At 35.4% G+C, this 21629-nt stretch overlaps 1 protein-coding gene across 3 annotated transcripts in view; it reads right to left on the reverse strand.

Moving 5' to 3' along the window:
* Positions 1–21629, reverse strand: part of LOC128863498 (protein turtle) — a 234167-nt gene that overhangs the window by 129606 nt on the left and 82932 nt on the right. For all 3 annotated transcript variants that reach the window (XM_054102694.1, XM_054102692.1, XM_054102695.1), the window contains exon 4: positions 9979–10220. In XM_054102694.1, coding sequence (XP_053958669.1) covers positions 9979–10220 — 242 coding nt within the window. The remainder of the gene's footprint in view (positions 1–9978; positions 10221–21629) is intronic.

Consider the following 21629-nt stretch of genomic DNA (forward strand, 5'->3'; position numbering starts at 1 on the left):
CCAAATATATCAATGAAAAACATTTTTATAAGTTTTTTGTGAGAAAATAATATATGTTAAAAAATATTTTTGCAAAAAAAAAAAATGTTAATAAAAAAGAAATATTTTTTATCACTAGAAAAATATGTAAATTAAAAAAATATATTTCTTATCAACAAACATTTATATATATAACGGGTGATTTTTTAGCTATTATCTTTTTAAACAGTTGGTTTAAACAGCTGGTCTATAATTTAACGACGAATCGTCGTACAAACGAACAACGCTTGCAAATCATTGAATTTTATTATAAAAATTCGTGTTCTGTTAAGAAAATTTAAAGTCGAAAAATTGTGTTCAGCGACGAAGCTCATTTTTGGATCAATGGATACGTAAATAAGCAGAATTGTCGATTTTGGAGTGAAGATCAGCCAGAAGAATTGCAAGAGCTACCAATGTATTCAGAAAAGGTTACATTTAGGTGCGGTTTATGGGCTGAAGGTATCGTTGGAGCGTACTTCTTTAAAAATGCGGCAAATCGTAACATAACTGTGAATGGTGAGCGCTACCGTGAAATGATATCCGACTGTTTTTGCCCAAAATGCAAGAGCTTGACTTGACACATGCCACACAGCACGCGTAACAATGGACTTGTCGAGAGGCGAGTTCGGTGAACATTTTTGACGTTCGGTGCCTGTCAATTGGCCACCCAGATCGTGCGATATCACGCCTTTAGATAATTGTTTGTGGGTCTATGTTAAAGCTGGTGCCTATTCAGACAAGCCTGCTTCAATTAACGCAATGGAAGACAACATTAAAGCATTTATATGTGAGATACCGGCCGAAACATTGGAAAGAGCATGCCAAAATTGAACTAAGCGGATGGACTATTTAGAGCGCAGTCGCGGTCAACATTTGTATGAAATAATCTTCAAACATTAAATTACAATATATAGACTGTACTATCGATTTAAATAAAAAATGTCATGTATTTTTTTGAATTGTAAATTTGTTTTTTTTTTGAAAAACTTTCCTATAGCTCTTAAAAAATCACCCTTTATATAATTTATAATATAATATATTTGGTTTTGATATTGATATTGGTATTGATGAACAATTTTTGTTTCAATACACATATATGTATTTTTAATTTTTTGTCGTTTTTGGATTAAAAATATTTCTTTTTGTTTACATATATTTTTTCAAAAAATTATTTTTATCAATAAATGCTTTTTTAGCTACATATATTTTGATGAAAAACATATTTTTTTAACATACATATGTGTTTTGTTGTTGTTTGTTTTAATAAAAAATATTTCTTTTTAATTTACAGATATTTTTTTCTAAAAAAACAAACCTTTTTATTGTAATATTTTTTTTTTCAAAAGAAAAAATAATGAAAATGGTTTTTATTGATAAAAAATATTTATTTTTTGTGAATAAAAATCGAAGAATAAAAGAAAATTTTTTTGTCCGAAAATTTTTGGTAAACCTTTTTTCTACATTTTGTAAATCCTTATTCTCATTTTTTTCTTATTTTTGTTATTAATAGCTAAGTCTATGCTCATTCATCTATTTAAGTTCCCTATAGGTATACCATCAAGTTATCGATCTTTATTCATATACTCGTACGTACAGCCAACCAGTAAAAAATCAGTGCAATATTTTGCGCTTGCGCTCCGCCATCATACGCACTCGTACGACATACCACCTCCGTTCAAATCGCAAATCGATCGAAGCGTCGCTATGTACTCGTGCATTGGCAAGTATATGCCGATTGCCTGTACATATTTGAAAATATTTGAATTTCAAGCGCTCTTCAGGTGCTTAAATAGTCGACATTTAGTCGCATTTTTTCGACATGCCCTGCTCATTTCGTTTGATCGCATGGAAGTTTACAGCTTCACGTTAACTCGAAATGGAAGGCTGGACGGCCCAAACTGATTTAAAATTCGTATTTAGCGGGTTGAAAAACATGCTTATAGATAGGTGGCACCCGGTGTACAGACAATTTTTTTGTTTTTGTATGCCGGTGCAATTAAAATTAAAACAAGTCTAATTTGAGTAAAGTTCCACTTATCTAACTACCATCAATTTAAAAAAATTTTAATAAAAAAGAATAAGAATAAAAAAGAAAAAACGTTTTAATTTGAAAATTAAAAAAATTTACAATTGAAAACAAAATTAAAAAAAAAAAGTTGCAAGCAAATTTAATAATATAGAATTCAAAATTGATTTTTTTTTTGAGGAATTTTTTCTTCTCTAACTACTATCAATTGAAAAAAATATAAATAAAAAGAATAAAAAAAAATTTTAATTGAGAAATTGCAAAAAATTGAAAAAAAAAATTCCAAACAATTTAATTCAATTGAAAATTGTATTCTTTTTGTTTTTGACGAACTTTCCACTTATCTAACTATTATCAATTGCAAAAAAAAAATAAAAATAAAAATAAATTTTATTTAAAAAAATCTAAAAATAAAAAAAGTACGAAAAAATTGAATTGAATTGATAATTGAAATTTTTCACTTTCCGGCCGGCCAGGCAGGCATTAATGATTCGATGGCGCTAAAAGGTGACAGATGTATGTATGTCTTACCGTCCTACCAACATAAGAAAAATAAAAAAAAAATATGGACTGGCTCCTACGTGCGAGGTTCGTTTAAATTAAACATTCCCGGTACTTTCTGATCATAGGGTATATTTTATAAGAATTTCTTCGGGGTACAAACTTTTTTTGCCAGTAGGTGTGAATTTGCGCCGCGCCTAACGGTCTTGCTCTCTGTATCAGTTAGACTTGCAGTAAATGTATTCAACAATTTTTCACCAATACAGACTTTACTACAAAAAGAGAGTTACGAAATTCCATAAAATATTTAATTCACAATAAGAAAATGAATGGAAATACTCGGAAATATTCATTTCCAATTTTCGAGATTATGCATGGAAATTTTTCTTAGATGTATTTTTTAAGTAGATTGAAAGCATTTTAATAGTTAAATAATATTAATGTACGTATGCATGTAAATGGTATAGGTAATGTACGTGAAATTTTAATTAAGTATAATAATTTTAAATTTTACAAATTTGTTATGTAATTCTTTCTGTTTGTTTATGAATAGGGGGCGACAACACTTAAACAAATGGATATGGAACTCTATTGGCACTCAAATAATTCACAAAGAAATTGCATATTTTTGGCATTACCAATTCGATTAGTTTAATAGCAATCTAAACAGTTGCTTGACAGCTTTCCAAGTGCATTTTTGGGTAACTGGTATTAAATTAAAAAAAAACACTGGTAAGTAAGTTAGCTACAAAATACATAAATTTCTCATTCCATTTAAATTTGCTTATTTTTTTCTTAGTTTTTAGCTAGCTATGGTGATTTCATAGCATTTTGGCATTTTTACAACTGAAATTCAATTTGTGCGATAAAAAATATAGACGAAATAATGAACCCACAGATTTTCCGAAAGATGGCGCCATAAACTCTTTTCGGTTATTTTGGAATAGAGAGAGTATGTCTACCTAAGTCTTAAAGATTTTATACGCTCTCAAATATAAGCATAATTTTCTCAGCTAAGATTATTCAGTATTTGCGCTCTAATGCAGGCAACTAATATAAAATTCATTTTTTCAGTAGATATGCTCTTTAAGTCTACTGAGGAATGTATTCGCGTAAGAATTGATTCGAAATTTTAACGATAGACATTTTGATAGTTTACTTATTAATAATCTACTTCTTAAGTACCACATCTATATTCAATAATCATTGAGTTTCCGTAAGGAAGCTTTACCACGAATATTCAAATTCTCATCTCTGCGCGGAGCTTGCTGTGATTCTGATCACTATTTAATCAAAATCAAGATAAGATAACGTATGGCTCGTGGTATTTCACTGCTTAACTCTGCTTATAAGATTTTTACTTATGTCCTCTATCATCGTATCAATGAATACGCAGAGACCATTATTGAAGACTATCAATGTGGATTCCGCAAGGGAAAATCCACAATCGACCAGTGCTTTGTCCTCAGTCAAATCTTTGAAAAATACCACGAATATGCAAAAGGATATTCACTGCCTTTTTATAGATTTCAAACAAGCGTTTGATAGCGTCAGGAGAGATACAATTTTTTACGTACTGCTTAGCCTAGGAATTCCAGCAAAACTTATAAGGCTAATCATCGTTACGCTTAGCCTAGGAATTCCAGCAAAACTTACAAGGCTTATCATCGTTATGCTCACGGATACAAAAGCATAAGTAAGCATCCAAGGGAAGCTCACAGAGTAATTCGCAATTGAATCTGGTGTCAAACTAGGTGATGGATGCTCTATCCTCTGCCATATTCAATTAGATGCTGCATTTTGTTATAAAAGAAGTCAACTAAGGTGGTACATTACTATTGTAATTAAAACAACGCAGTTATGTGCCTATGCAGACGATATCGCCATTCTTTCGAGGAACAAGAACGACTTAAATGAAACCTTTTTAAAAATTGACAAAATTGCCAACGATATTGGTATCTTCGTTAACGAGTGTAAAACGAAATACATGCTGAAATCAAGACGGCACACAAATGCACAGAATCTTCATGTAGGTGCATATACTTTTGAAGCGGTACAACAATTTAAATATCTAGGTGTTATGTTCACTTGTAGCGGTAACTCAACACCCGCAATCAAAGATCGCGTCAACGCCGCTAATAGAGCGTACTATTCACACCTTAGTTTGTTCATGTCTCGTCTTTTATCTAGATCTACGACGCTGACCATGTAGGTATACAACTCTTATACGACCAATTTGGCTGCGAGGTGTGGACTATGAAAATTAATGACAGTGCGCTTATTGCTAACTTCGAAAGGAAAATTTTAAGGAAAGTGTTCGGACCCATTAAAAATGAAGATGGCAGCTACAGAATTAGGTACAATTGGTACAGGCGGAATAGAACGAACTTATCCAAGACGAGACAGCTGTGCGTTTTGTAAAGGCGCCGCGTATGCGCTGGCTAGGTCACGTGCCCGTATGCCTGCGGAATGCGCTGTAAGGAAAGTCATGACTGGATAGATAATTGGTGCGAAGGCGAAGGGAAGACCGAGAAACCGATGGATAGACGCAGTAGGAAGCGATCTCACAGCAGTGGGAATTCGCAACTACGAAGGAAAAACAAGCGATAGAACACTTTGGGAAGGGCAGCGATAGAACACTGAAGGAAGCTTTGACGCACCCCGCGTTGTATTGCTGTGAATGATGACGATGATTCAAATTCTCATTTGTAGCAGTTAGATACTAGTATAAATGGCATGAGTCATTACATGGGTTACTTCTTATTTACAGAAAAATACAGGCAATAAATTGGCAGACCTCTTGCATTTATTTTGGTGTGATATAACGACGCTGCAACCCATATTCTATTCCCAATGTCTAAGTCTCGAAAAAAAAAGTGTTTTTCACGGCCGCCCCTCAACAGGCAATGGGCTAACCGCCGGCTGAAATTTGTGTCGAAAATCTTCTCATAATAAACTTAACACAAAATTATGGTTGCTGTAGGACAAAATGTATAGAGTGATTTTTTTTTAGCTGTCCGAGAACTTTCGACATCGATAGCTATGGTGCGACAGTTGAGAATGGGAAGGATAGGTTGGGTGAAGTGGCTGTCCTTCGACGCACCTAGGCCAGGATTCCCCTTGTGATACCTCAGGGAATGGGAAACTGTGTTGACATTTCTGTTCAGTGAGATTTGACAAGTCATCATGTAATCGTTTAAGAACAAGCTATCCAGAACAATGCTATCCAGAACAAAGCTTCCCAATTGTGGAAATTTGATTTGAAAAAAAAAAAATATATATATATATATATGATGCTTTCCATTTCAATTCAACCGGGCTATTCGGGTCATGTTCTTCGATTTCGATGTAACTCAAATATGCTACTCTCTGGACAAAATAATGAGACACGTATTTTTTTGTTAGCCCGAAAACAATTTTTTTCAAGAGTTATCGGCAATTTTGTTTTTCGGATCAAAATCGATTTTTTTTAATTATATAAGAAACATTTTTTTTTAGTCAAAAATGAACCATTTTAATGATTCTGGGTGCAAAGTTATCGTCATTACTTACACGAATGATTCATGTAGAAACAATTGCAAAAACGTTGTTGAAAATTTTTTATTTAGCAAAAAACAAAAAGTGCAAAACAGGTTTTTTACTCAAAAATTCATTACTCAAAAACAACTCATTTTAGCTACTGGACATTCACCTCAATTGATGTTTGAGGTGTCCTCTTGATTTGGAAAAAGTTATAAAAAAAACAAAAATACATTTTTTGAAATATTGTATTTCGAAAAAATTTCAATTTTTTTTCTTTTTTGCTAAATAAAAAATTTTCAACTATATTACTTTTTTGCAATTGTTTCTACATGAATCATTCGTGTAAGTAATGACGATAATTTTGCACCCAGAATCATTAAAATCGGTTCATTTTTGACTAAGTTATGGGCATTTAAAAAATGTTTTTTCTTATATAATTAAAAAAAATCGAGTTTGAGCCGAAAAACAAAATTGCCGATAACTCTTGAAAAAAATTTTTTTCGGGCGAATAAAAAAATATGTGTCTCATTATTTTGACCAGGGAGCAACATATTTGAGTTACATCGAAATCGGAAATCGATTGCGCGGAAATTTTTACTTAGTTTACGTGCCTCTAAAATAGAGCGCGTGCAAGAATTGAAGCCAAATGACAATCGTTTGCATCACATTTTTGCGGAATAGTCGTATTTAGATTTATTATTCAGATTTATTTGAAAAAGTCATAAAAAATTAAGCTGATCAAATAGACCATGTAACTCGTAGCCGCACGACCATTTGCCGGATATCAGATTCAAGAAACGATTCCATGAAAAGAATTCTTCAACTGTTTTTTTGTTTTGTGTTATCATTTTAAGTTATCAAGCTTCTACAAAAACACCCGATAGATGTGCACCACATATATTGGTGTAGAGGCTTGGTTTAAGCAATTTTCAAGGAAGTAAATACGCGCCAGCCTATATTAAATATCATCTTCTTATTGAATATGTCAGAGATTGCTTAAAGTGCGATCGGCGGCTATGTTTTTACATTGTCGAAAAGTTATGGAAAGGATATCTTACTTGTACAAAGGCAAATGAGTGGTAATGAATTAGTTTCAAAGGAATTTAGTCTGGTGAGTTCCAATTGTTTATCACTTCGCTTAATCGATAGGTCTTAAGAAAGAACGACATTCACTTCTGAACCAAGCAGCTTTCTGGTAGGCACATTTCTGATTTGGCTGACTTTTTTTACGATCTCTGATGAGGAATATGCTGGTTATACTACTAAAACCTGTCTATGATGACAATTGTGACGATGACTTTTAGACAATTGTTAATAACTGAAACATTACTTTTGTCTACAACAACGACAATTTTTTGATACCTTAGGAAAAATTTCCCTTCTTTTCTTGAGTTACATTTTTTTTCTCTTCAAAATGGCACAAAAAAGTGTCTAGCTCCAATAGCAGCATAATATTGAATTTCTGAAGATGAGTATTTAAGCTAAAAATCACGAATTTCCCAAAATCTATTTCAATTTGTCTTTGTTTCTTTGTTTCTGGTTTTTGAACCATAACACAAAATCCAAGAAAATGTATTTTCTACGTTAAACCCTTACACAAGTGAGCTTAACCAAAAAAAAAAAGCGTTTTTTAATGATGTTATTCTAAATCCTCCCATGTTGTTCCCAAAATTGTTCGATGAATGTTCGACTCAAAGTATGAAAAGTTTGTTTGCATGGGAATCTCAAATTGCGCGAGTTTTGCCAAAATGTGCCGCAAAGGCCTATAATTTAATAGAAAGCTTTCTGATATGCCATTTTAAAAATACTAAGCGTGTGTATGTTGAGGTTTTGAAAATTCCGGTTTCATAGGTATATATTTGTATTGCAGCCTACCTAGGTTTGTTTTAATTGAATTTATATCATTATTTTAACCATTGGTGGGCTTTTGAAAAATTCCGGTTTCATTGGCATACACCTGGAATTTGTATTGTATTTTATCTGTCTTAGATCGGAGCCGACTTAATTTGGAATTATCCTAGGAATTAAATGCAACTGATGCATTTTCATAACTAAAATTAATTATCATAATTTAAGCGGATTAGGAGAATTTTCTATGACAACATTGCCGAAAAATTACAGTTAATATCTGTTTTGAAAGAAATACAAGTACACTTTTAAAAAGAAGTACAAGAAAGATTGGATGCAATGCTAGCTTGCACTCACACGTTCGAAATGACATTAATTGTTTTGATATTTCGTAGCAGTTTGAGAAATTATCACTTAAGATTTTTTTTTTCTGAAAAAATGGTGATTTTTTTTTTAATCTTAGTATCAGGGCAGCTAATGGCAAATTTGATGCTTTCTATTGCTGACAAAACTATCAAATAAGTAAATCAGTTATTCACTAATCTACTAATCTGCGTAGCAACCATCTGTCACACTACAATTTTGATCAGAATTATTGTAACTGCGCCGGTAATCCCGATTAACGCGGGCTTATTCATCATTGGTGGGCATTTGTGGAGTTTTTCACAATTCCGGTTTCATAGGTATTCACTTAGAATTTATATTTTACCTTCTACTCAAATATGAACGAGACGGTATCAATAAAACGGTCCGCGGATGACATATGACAAAAATACATTTTTTATTTTTTGGTAGGACTGTTATAAGCTCACCTGGCAAATTTCAGCGTGATATGTCACATAGTTTGTTTTCTGTGCTACTGTAAACAAGTCAAGCTCGAGTGTGTTCTTCGAATTTAACGATGGAAATTCAAAGAATTTGTTTGAAATTTTGTTATTCCAAAAAAATTTCGGCTTCAGACGCCTTAAAAATGTTGCAGACAACCTATGGGGACCCTGCTCTATGGCGTGCACGTGTTTTCCAGTGGTACAAATCATTCAAAGAGGGCCGTACAACGGTTGAAAACTTGCCTCATGAACGTCGTCCAGCAACATCACTAAACGACGAAAACATCGGAAAAGTAAAGGAAATTGTGCTTGAAAATCGCACAAATCGCAAAATCGGTTAACGCTGAATATTATTTAGACGTTTTAAAGCGTTTGCGCGAGAACATTCGTCTTAAAAGGAAGGAATTGTGGGACAACAAGTCATGGTTCTTGCATCACGATAATGCACCAGCTCACACATCACGTCTTGTTCGCGATTATTTGAACAAAAATAATGTTAATATCGTTTCGCAAGCACCGTATTCGCCTGATATGGCTCCATGTGACTTTTTCCTGTTTCCCAAGCTCAAGTTGCCGCTCCGTGGAAAACATTTTGAGACAATTGAAGTCATAAAAGAGAATTCGAAGAACACACTCGAGCTTGACTTGTTTACAGTAGCACAGAAAACAAACTATGCGACACATCACGCTGAAATTTGCCATGTAAGCTTATAACAGTCCTACCAAAAAATAAAAAATTTATTTTGGCCATATGTCATCCGCGGACCATTTTATTGATAGCGTCTCGTTCATATTTGAGTAGAAGGTATTTGCCCAGGTTTCGTTTTTACTTGAATTTACTCCATTCTCTTAATCATTGGGGGACTTCTGTTGAGTTTTTTGAAAAATTCCGGTTTCATAGGTATACACCTGAATTTGTATTTTATATGCTTCCTTAAATTTCATTTATTTCACTCTCTCAAATATTTAGTTAAAAAAAAAAACAAATTCTCTATTACTAATCACTCTTGGTAAAGCTGTCAATCAACTGGCCGCGTCTCGTACAGTTACAACTGTTATTTCATAATTTACCGCAAATTTTTCATCACCAAATCAAGTAAATTCCATTAATTTTGATATTTTGATTTTTCTACATTTAACATTTGCAATCCAAAGTGGCATTGAATTATTGCTTGTAGAGGACTTGCTATTACTGAGGGGGGTTTGGTGGTTCGAAAATAATTTATGTTTTACCATGATTACAGCGCCGCCCGCTATTATAACACGGGCCGTATGGGAGACTTGTCCCTCACCATTGCGTGCAATGCAAGTGTACTCTCCGATGTCCTCGTGTCGGATGGTGGAGATCCGTAACTCGGTGCCATCGTTAAAGATGCCAACAGTAGGCGAGGGATCAACGGGATTAGCATCTTTGTACCATAAGATTTCTGGTGTTGGTGTGCCATCGGCTTGACAATTTAGAATAATTGAGTCGCCTGTTTGTGTGTGTGTGGGTGTGAGGAGAGAAAGAAGAAGAAGAAGATAAATTTGTTATTAATATTGTATAGCAAGCAAAAATTATTATCATATGTATGTATGTGTGTATGTATATACAGATAACGCTATACAAATACTTAGGAATTAAATATACATAGACGTACACTAACAAAAAGTGGTCTGTTCAAATATTTATAAGTATACGAGACTAGAAAATATTCCACGCACAATATTTGTCTATTTATGAGTGGAAATACAGCAACCAGCAGTGGCGTGCTTGTATTTGTGTTCATCTTTGTGGCATGAACAGAAGTCGCTTGCCAGTCAAGATAACGATAACCTGTCACAATGCGGACAGCGCCAGCAGAATTTCTAAATTTCTCACTATTTTACTTTTACTTTTACTTTTGCATTTATTTTCTATTTTTTTATTTTTTATTTTTTATTTTTCTACATTTCTACAAAATACACGCTTTGTTTTTGCTATATGTGCACATTATCTGCTCTTCGGCATGTCTTAATGTGATTGTTTCAAATCTAGAACCTCTAGGTTGTGTTTGCATGCGGCATCCGCTCTTGCCTTTGTCGGTGTGCGAGTTCGCTGGGCGCGCACAATTGCGCAGCGAAATTTCCTTCCGGCTTATCAGCAGCACTCTTCTTCTTCTTCCTGTTAGTTCCCCATCTATTTTGCACAACTTTTGTGCTTCTTTTTCAAGTGTTGGCGTACGCCCTGACGTAGCTGTGCAGATATTTTGCATTATAAACTGCCGCTTGGCTTGGCTTTTGTGTTGAGCGATATGCCTTTTTTTCTTTTTGTTCTTTGTTTTATCTTTTCCCACTTCATCCTGCAGGACTTGGCAAACTAAAACGTGCACGCAAATAGGATCAACAGTTAAAAATGTACGAGAAGGGGAAACAATGGCAGCAAACAAATTTCACAAAAAAAAATTAAGTAAAAAAAACCGACAGTCAAGGTGTGCCAACGACATTTGGCCATTGTTTATGGCTGTTGTGGCGGCCGCTGTTGCCGCCCCTGCAGTTCTATCACTGCCTGTTGTTGTTGGTTTTAGTAAATTTGTTGCCAGTTATGTCCATTGTAGCAATCCCGGTGCTTTATTGTGTGTGTTTGCCCGGCATAAGCAAGGCAAGCGCTTTTCTATGCGTGTGTGTGTGTGTGGGGCTATGCGCGTTGCAAAGCTTCCTGCCGACTTTTGTTGGTATGAGTGTGTATTCATTAGCTGTTTTTCAAGTCTTCGCTCCCTATTTTCATTCGTTGTACAATTCGTGTCGACTTCCGTCCGCACCATTTTCGCCATAATTTTTATGGGTTTCTTTGAGCCATTCAACGAGGCTAACAACATAGTTATCCCCTCCTCAATTATATCGCTGCTTGAATTTTCGTCGCAAGCTTCGTCGCACCGTACGCCTACGAGCTCTACCCTGATTTTAAATTTACTTCTTTTTCCCCTTCCTGCTGAATTTCAACATCCTGCAATGTGGGTTTTTTTTGTTTTGTTTTATTTTTTCGCCCTTCCGCATTCATTTGTATGCCATACATTGAAATAAGCTCTTATGTGCTCTCACATTTTTCTATTCATATCCCTTTACCGAGTCCTGCATTCATCCTTTCTTTGATACATTTATTCCCGTGCACCACGTACTATCCTGTTGTTTATGCTCCTACGGCAGCCGCAATTAACACAAATGACTACAATTGGTTTCATTTGCCTTCAGTTGTTGTCCCTTTGCTTGTTGCCCATTGTTCGGCTGCGTTATACCGCAGTTGTATGGTCCTTGTGGTTGTTGTTGGTGTGCCTTCTTCCATGTCAGTTGTTTTGTTGTTGGCACTAAACTTCAATTGGCTATTCTTCGCCAGCTCTATATGACTTGGGTTTGTCTAACCAACGCATTTTAATTACTTTTTAATTAACAAAGTTCTCGGTGTTCGGCTGGCAATGAGCGCAGCTTCAGAATAAAGGTGTAGGTGTAGCATGCAAGCTAGTACTCGAATAATAATTTTGAAATTAAATTCTTTAAATATTTGAAAATAATATATTAAATTTTTTTTTTTCAATTTAGCAATAGAAACGACAAAATATTTCTGCAATTCACAGGATGTGTTTTGAATTGAGGCAGAAGGTATTAGGAGTAAATTTTTACTTTTTAATTAGACTCAAGTTATCATCATTTTTTAGCGTGAATAAGGATAGACCATTCCGGTTTTTTTTTTCAGAATTGTTAGAAAAAACACAGTTCAATATTTTCCAGCCCATTTTCCAATTATTTATTGAGTAATGTCACTTCGTCGAGTGTTGTCGACTTGTTGTGTTAACGAGGCTCAGTAAGCGCAATGATCTCGAGACTGATGCTACCCAAGTTAGTACGGTCGAAGGTGAGCACCGAAGCTAAGACCAAACGACATAACTCAATATGTAACCCCTGTCCACAAGCTAGTGGAGCTAAAGCGAGCATGAGTCTTGTATCAATCGGCATCCTATACAAACGTGCATCAATGGTACGCCCATAGGCCAAGCAGTTGCTATATGTCATCAGAGGTAGCATCCTTCACATTGGGCTAGAAAACCTGAGCCAACGCCCAATTCTTCGAAATAAACTTGTTACTAACATTAGACTGGCCCTATGCTCTAACCGAGTTAAAGGAAATTATATATATATAAATCGTACCCATTCCTTTTTCCACCAAGTGTTACTCATTATGCCTAACATAACCGGAGCTAAGCAATTTTTGTTTCTGAGAAAAACTACTCACTCCCATAAAAAAATATAAACTCAAATCATACTTGGCTTTCTCTGACCTATGTAAGCCCAATTTCTTGCCTAGCTCAATGCTGCTTTTCTGGCGTAGGGTGAATGTAAGAAAATGCAGAATACCATCAATAAAAAAAATTATTTAAAATGAACGCGATTTATGAGGCGCTGCAACTCTTCACTTTATTTACATATAATGGACTGAAGAACTGTGTACCCAAAAAAAAAAAAAAAATCTGTTTAAATTCTTTCTAAAAATTCTGTTAAAAAAGTTGGATATTTTAATGAAAATTTGTTAAAGTTTACCAGAATTTCGTACAAAGTTTAGAATTTTCATTGTGGTGGGGGAGGAGATGGTTGAGTATTTGTGATGAAGTTCATCAGATTTTTGATATCAAGGCCTGCTGTATAATCAGGCATAGGGAAGTAGTGAGAGCCAAGATGATTAAATCTTAGTCCTGCGAGAGCAGGGCAGCTAAGGAGAAGTTGCTGAGACGATTCCACCAAATCTTCCATATAGCTGACGACGCAAAAGAGGGCTCGAAGTTATGTCGAGTCTCACGGCATGTATACCTCGCGAATAGTGCCTTGTGCGAACGTCCACGAAATTTACTGAGAGCTGAGATTTTGTCATCCTCAGAATATCCATTGAACGCTTTCGATCCACACGTGTCCAGAAGGATTTCGCGAACTTAAAAGTTTGTGTACTTGCCCAGCGCTCGCTGAGTTAACGTGAAGCCCATTGTTCCCGGACTAGATCACAGGTTGTCAAGGCGATCCTGATCCTTTTTTTCGTGGAGAGACTACCTCACAGGTCCCTTGAGTGGCCAGCTCGTCCGCTTCGCAGTTTCGCGCAATATCACTATTACCAGTTATCCAGATTAGCCTTGTGTCAAAGAATTCGGATGCAATCGAAAGTGAAACCAGGCATTCCCTGACCAGTTTTAAATGCACCCCAATTAAGCTCAGAGCCCTAACTGCCGCTTGGCTATCGGTGTAAATATTTACCTTCATAACAATTATTACGCAAGTAGCCAATCAGCTGCTTCTTTGATTGCGGCTGTTCTCTGCTTGGAACACACTGCAGAGATCTGATAACCTGAATTTGAGTCTGGTATGGAGCTCTTTGCAGAATACTCCTCCTCGAACCCTTCCGTCCAACTTCAAGCCATCCGTGAACAGGTTCACCAAACCCTTTCCCCAATTGTTGCACCAAGTGCATTTCTCCTTTGCTAGAATATGGGTGGATCAAGTTCCACTTGGACTAAGCGAGGGTACACACTGTATAAGTTGTCAGAGGGATGAATCTAAAGTTTCAAAGGATACTTGAGTGACCGCAGGTGAGGTTGAGCCTGAAGCCCGAACCTCTTACGATGATTGGGGTACATGCAGTGGCAGTTTTGGTCACGATGCTTAAAGTTACCACATTTAACGTGATATTAAGCGTTAGGGTAGGAGTAGTTCGAAGCGTTCCACTGATTGCAATGACTCCATATAGCAAAATTGGATTTATTATGTATGGTATTATAGATACAACATGAATAAGAATCGTTGAAAAATTAAAAAAAACCGCTCCCGCACTCGATTCTGCACAAACTAGAGTTTCTTTGCCAAAAGCCAGTAACTTCCTTAAATATCACTTTCAGATTTTATTCTGTTTTAAACTGCTTATTATCAGAAATCCAATTTCTCAAAATGTCTTTCCTTCGCTTGCAAACACACACACACACACATACACATCCATTTATATACTTCTACTTTATGTCTGAAACTTTTTTTTTTGTGTATGACCAAATCACAACAAAAAAAAAAAAGGAAAAATACGTCAACATTTCAGAAGCTGACAGCTACCATTTTCCATTCTCACGCTACCCACTGCCATTTGCCAGTTGCAAACTCATGGCTGCTTGCAGTTCCTGTCCAGCTGACTATCGTTGCACAAATTATAGACGTCTTCATAGCTGTCTATTAGGACAGCAGCCAAGCGGCAGTTGGCAATGAAGCGGACAGCAGCTCAGCCACAAGTCAGCCACACATTAACTTCCACTAACTTAGCTCCTTTTCAAGTTTAATTGCCAAGCATTTAAAGCGAACCAAGTTAACAATTAACTTTTGCTGCATTACTGAAAAATGTTTGCACTAAATTCTTCACAGGTAAGTGTGGGCAGTTGTCACTCTGGATGTCAAGAACGCCTTCAACTCGGCATACTGGCCCCGTATTATAAAGGCTCTTGAAGAGAAAAACACGCCAGCATACTTAGTACGGGTTATAAACAGTTATCTGTCGGAAAGAGTACTTCTGTACAATACAGATGAAGGTCCTAAGAGATATGCAGTGACGGGCGGAGTACCGCAGGGTTCTGTACTGGGCCCGATGCTATGGAATGTATTTTATGATGGGGTACTGCAACTCCCAATGCCGAGGGAAGTACAAATAATAGGATACACAGACGACATTGCGTTGACCATAGTCGCCAAAACAATCCCTCTGATTCAGAGTATCCGCAGCGAGGCAACAACAAAGGTCAAACAAAGGCTAACGGCGGTTGAACTCCAGCTAGCCGGGCAAAAAACAGAAGCAGTTCTCATTACGAGTAGAAAAAAGTTAGAAACGACCACACTAATCATTGATGGGTTTAACGTCACAACACAGGCGGCACTACGATATTTGGGTGTAATGATCGATGCTCGACTAAGCTACAGGGAGCACATTAAAAAAGCATGCGGAAAGGCAGCCATGGTGACGGCGGCACTGTCAAGAATCATGGCCAACATCGGTGGTCCTACTCAGAGTAGAAGAGCGCTCCTGGCTAAAGTTACCCAGTCTATACGCATGTATGCAGCACCCATATGGGGTAAAGCCCTGATACAGAAAACATACGCGAAGAAGGCGGAAATAGTTTTTAGACTTATTTCCCTTAGAGTTGCCTGTGCTTTCAGGATAGTGTCGTTTGAAGCAGGGTATCATGCCACCAGATATAATGGCCTCTGAACTGGGTAGAGTGTACGACAAAGCCAAAAGCCTAAACAAGCGATTAACGGCGGAAGGGCGCAAAGAAGAAAGACGGGGTAGCATAACTGAGTGGCGAAATCGCTGGAACCTAGCGACAAAAGGGAGATGGACGCATAAACTTATCAGACGCGTACAGGCTTGGGTTGAGAGAGGACATGGTGACACAGATTACTACCTCACACAGTTCCTGACGGGACATGGATGCTATAGAGAGTATCTCCAAAGACTCGGCTACGAGGACGCAGCTGACTGCTCGTTCTGCGGCAACGGTAGTGAGAACGTGCAACATGTCTTCTTCTCCTGCCCGAGATACGCATCTGAAAGAATGTACATTGAAGAAATCATAAAAGAAAAAATAACCCCGGGCAACATTGTAGATCACATGCTGCGGTCGAAGTTGCTGTGGGCCAAGATGAGAGAATGGTCCGCAAATGCGTTACAGGAACTGCGGAAAAAGGAATGGGAACGCAGTAACGAAAGAAGACAAAGAAGTAATAAGGGTAGACGGAGAGAAAAATATATATGAAGAGTCATAATGGCTAGCTTGGCCCTGCGATGCAATGCTTAAACGGCGGTACCGCAGGGCAAACTAAAGCTACAGAGGTCGGAGTTAGGGTTTAGTACGTAGGTGTACTGTTTCGCAAGTCCAGTTTAGTAGTAATACTGACTGTGCTGCGTGGTCCCGAATGAGGTGCACCCTTAGCGATCAGTATGAATCGTGCATGCCGTCTGTATGGGCGGTATCTATGTAAGATTCCCCTTTCGGATAAAAAAAAAAACAGGTAAGTGTGTGTATGTTTGTGCATTAAATTTTAACTTATATTTCACAATTGCAGTTCTTTATTTATGGACAATTATTGCTATTCTCTAGTCAATGTTGTGGTTGTTGTTCCTCTTGCAGTTGTAAACGCATAAAATACGCGCTAGTCACAAAGCACAGATCAACGTTAAAGGTGACAAATTGTGCGCTAAATCACAAAACAAATACATAGACACAAAACTCGTACATATTCGAGAGCAGAAAGAGGCGGATGACTACGGATAATACAAAAGAATCGTAGTTGAAATGAATGAATGGCAACAAAGCATATGAAGGCGAAGTGAAAAATTGTGAGAAATGGAATTTAGAGAAAAAATTCAAATCAATACTCTACTCGGGCAATGCAATACGCAATCTTTTTTCGCTATTTCGCCTTTCTGTCACAGCAGAGACAAATGATGATAATAATTCACATGACACTGACGTTGGCGGTTGTAAGGATTACAAAGGCGTTATAACGGAGTAGAGCGAGGGGAAAGTGAGCGTTTTTTGGGTGAGGGAGTTGCAGAAATGTAGTGGATAGTGCGAAGTCTGCGAGAGACAAACGAAGTGAGAACTGTTTATATGCAAATCTATGGCGTTTTTATGTTTCCCATGGAGAGAAAATATTGCGCCGGAAAGCATACTTCTAAAATGGTATTAAACATACCTTAGGTTAGTGGCTTAGAAAGTTAGGCAACATCTGCACATGATTCTGCTGACAAAAATGAAAAAAATTAAGATTTATATATCAAATACCTATATTGAAATTTATCTCAAGGCAATACGTAAACGTGAGGAATTTCAAGCCTAAAAGTGTAACAAAGCTTTTGAAACTTTCCGGTTATAATTTCTAAAACTGCACAAAAAACAAAATTAATAGATTCTGGTATTTGGTTTTCCATTTCGAGCTTGGCTGTACTAAAAAAATTATATTAAAATTTTGACAACCTTGAAACTAGACCCTTCGATTGGCAAACCCTATTTACCAAATTTTAATTACACCGTTTTTCACTTTACGGGACAATTTCTGTGAAGTTGGAAGTAAGAATTATTTACCTCTTTGGCATCAATGATCTCCACCTTAGGTTAGGATAGAATAAATGGTTGCTCAAGCAAGAGCCCACTTGGAAAAATAATCAAGTTCGCTCATTGCGATGTCATACAGCGGAAAAACAACGGGAAGCAAACCGAACAGGAGGAAATAGGAAGAAGCGGCTTTGGATTGGAGGATGAAAACCACCGAACGGTGGCTAATTAAAATTGCGTTAACTGCTGCATGTTGCTGATGAAATTCTCCAGATGTGTGATATGTAAACCCGCAATATCCACAAGCGTAGCGAAAAAAGTGAGATCCATTGTGTCTGAATATTCGCCTGGCGAGAGCAGGGCAGCTGAGGAAAAGGTGATGAGACGATTCGATCTCATCTTTCACACAGCTTCTGCAGAAAGGACTTGGAGCACCCCTAACTTCCATCGCAAAAAACAATTTTTTTTTCGATTTTTATTTTTTATGACAAAATACAATATAAAAAATTTTTTAATAAATTTTTTGTTCCAAAGTTTATAAAAAAAAATTATTAAAGAAAAACAATTTTTTTTTTTTAATTTGGAAATTTTTTCTTAAAAATCGGTTTAGTTCATTGTCCAATTAATTCATATTTCCCTTTCCTGCTGTTTTTCAACACTTTAATATTTTTGTTTTATTTTTTTATGACAAAATATATAAATATATATTATAAAAACGAATATGAAAATATTTAAAATGTTCGGAATTTTGTTTTAAAATTTTTTACGGTAAAATATATATACAAAATGTATATTTTAAATTAATTAAAAAAAAATTTGTGTTTAAAAGTTTTTTTTTTAAATAAAAATATATAAAAAATATAGTTTTATTTAATTTTAGAAAAAAAATTTGGTAATTTTTTTTTAAATTTTTTTTTGACAAATGATATAAAAAATATTTTTAACTATTATTAAATATTTTTTCAAAGTTACAAAAACGAACTTGTTAAAGAAAAAAAGTTTTTTTGTTTTGTTAAATATTGGAAAAAAAAATTTTTGGAAATTTGTTTTTCAAGCTACTTTTTTTTTTAAGTTTTTGAAAAAATGTATTCAAGAATAATATATTTTTATTTAATTTTGGAATAAAATGTTGGTAATTTTTTTCTGACAAATAATACAATATAAAAAATATTTTTAAATATTATTAAATATTTTTTCAAAGTTTCAAAAAAAAAAATTGTTAAAGAAAAAATTGTTTTTTGTTTTGTTAAATTTTGGAAAAAAAATATTTGGACTTTTTTTTTTCAAACTAGTCCAATTAATATTATATTTTCTCTTCTACACTTCTTTAAGGGTCCCCCCTGCTTTAGAGGCTTCAAAAAATCGTTGTTTTGTTTTTTTTGCATAAATGTCTTGCCAAACTATCTAAGAATGTGTCCTCAAAATTTCAGAATCAAATTCAAAATATTTTCGAAGTTACAGAAGGAATTGTGAGCTGGCGTCGAGCAGGTTTACGAGCGGCCGGATCGCCCGAAATGCGATTTCTCGGTTTATTATTTTTACGATTTTTCCTAATTGGCGGGAAAAGTAGAGAAAAAGTTAAACCTCCTATCAAAACGAGATAACATTGATTCTATTCGGAATTAAATTCTTTTCTAGTTGAACCTAAAAAACCTTAAGAAAGTTTTGACTAACCCACTTTTTAAACAATCAAAAGTGAATTTGTTTTTCCAAAAAAATGATTTTTTTTTAATTAGCAAAAAATTGTTGAATTTCTCACTTTTTGTTTAATTTCCTTGGTTTAACTAGAAGCTATACTATACTAAAATAAACAGTTTTTTGGGGTTTTGGTTCCAGATGAAATTTGAGAAGACTGTTGAAATATGTAGCAATAAAACCTGAAAGTTTCGTTTCAATCGAATATTTCTTTCCTTACCAAAAAAATACACGAAAAAATCGATTTTTTGAAGCCTCTAAAGCAGGCTCCCCCTTAACATTTTTATACTTTTTTTTAATATTGATGTGACAAAATATATACGAAACATATTTAAATATGTTTATTGTTTCAAAGTTTTTGAAAAAAAATATTAAATTATTTGTCAGACAGTTTTTGACCACAACGTTCTTGGTCATTTGCGAACAAAAGATTTTCTTCTAATTTTTTTATTATAGCATAGCTCACAAATTTTGGAACTTCTGAAAAATCTACTTGTCAGAATCACTGAATGACTTTGAAACATAGATATGTTCTTATTAATACAGCCTTCTACGAATATATTACTGAACAAAGTCATACATTTTCATACGTACACACATACATACATATATGAGAAAATGCCATATGAGAGAATATTATAACATACAAAGGGTAGAATATGCGAATGCTCACGAGTACTCACTTGCCAACAGCTCTCGTTACGTAGAAGTGCCAGGCAAATCAACAGAAAGGATAAACTGTCTGAAAATGACAAATTTGTGGGTTTCGCAAACAGACCGGCATGCAATTTGCTATTTATGACAGAACACATTTTGGCACTCACGCGTGAATCAAACAAACTGACACACAATCAACAACAGTAGCACCGGCATGAAAAGCGAATAGACAAAATATATTTGGCGAATTTGCCAAAAAAATAAAAGAAAAAAGCAAACTACTCAATATCTGTTACGGCAGGGACGCCGTTTCAGGGGATACGACACGAAAGCCCATCAACATGATGAATTTGGGTTCACAGTTAGCATCGAAGGTGAGCAAAAGGATGTGTGTGTGGCTTATATGTGTGTGCGCATAAATGTTCGGGTGTATTGAGGGGTGCGTGTGGGTGATTATAAAAAGTGAAGTGGGCAGGCTGCTGAGTTACATACAAGCAACTTTTAGTTTTCGACAAAAAAAAAGTATATATTTAAGTTTCTCTTTCGCAAACGCAAAGAAAATGTGTGCGTGTGTGCTGCTCCCTCAGGTAAGTGCGCAGTAGAAGTGTAATTTTGTAGTTTTGAAGTATATTTATGGGCGCATAGCAACATCTCACTGCAAATGAAGTTGATGTATGCAAATGTGCCCACACACACACGCACACACACCTGTTCTCGCACACACACCTGTTCTCGCACACGCACAACACACAGTTATAAGCTCTTGGGTACACATGTGAAGATTATGGCCGCAATTTGTTTGCATTTCTATTCTTTCTCGTTCAAAAGGTGCCTTCGGTTCATGTTTTTCTTTTTCTTTATTATTATTTTTGTTTTGATTTGCTATATGGCTCGGCTTCTCATATATGCCTGTGGTTTTTGCAGTATCGAAGCTGACAATGACAAATCGAAACGGATAAATCGTAGATGTTCTATGTAAGTTGCCACAACTGGTTTACTTTAGTGCTTATTTTCGATTTTTTCATTTTTGTGTTTTTTTCATTTTTTGCTTTTCTTTTTTGTTCTCTGTAGATTTTCCAACGAAATTTATGTGCTTCTGTCGGAACTATCATATCGTTAGGAGGATTGCATTGGAAAGATATTTATGAGTATACTTTGTGGAATGTTTGCTTTTAAGCAGGTGAGCCAAGGCATTTTATTTTTCAAATAAGTTGTAGATGAGAAATTGTTGGCATTCCTTTACTTTGGAATTTCTTTCAATAATATTTATTGTGCATATTTATGGGCTGCTTATATGATATGTTTAATAGGCAGCATACAAAAGTTTCTTATAGAATCTCGAGTTGCACAGGGATATGAATAAAATTTGAGAATAAAAAAAAATATATATATATATTAAATAGAAAATGAAAACAAACAAGCAAAATGAGGCGAGGCGAATTATAA

The sequence above is a fragment of the Anastrepha ludens genome, chromosome 5 (assembly GCF_028408465.1).
Source record: "Anastrepha ludens isolate Willacy chromosome 5, idAnaLude1.1, whole genome shotgun sequence".
Taxonomy (NCBI): Eukaryota; Metazoa; Arthropoda; class Insecta; order Diptera; family Tephritidae; genus Anastrepha; species Anastrepha ludens.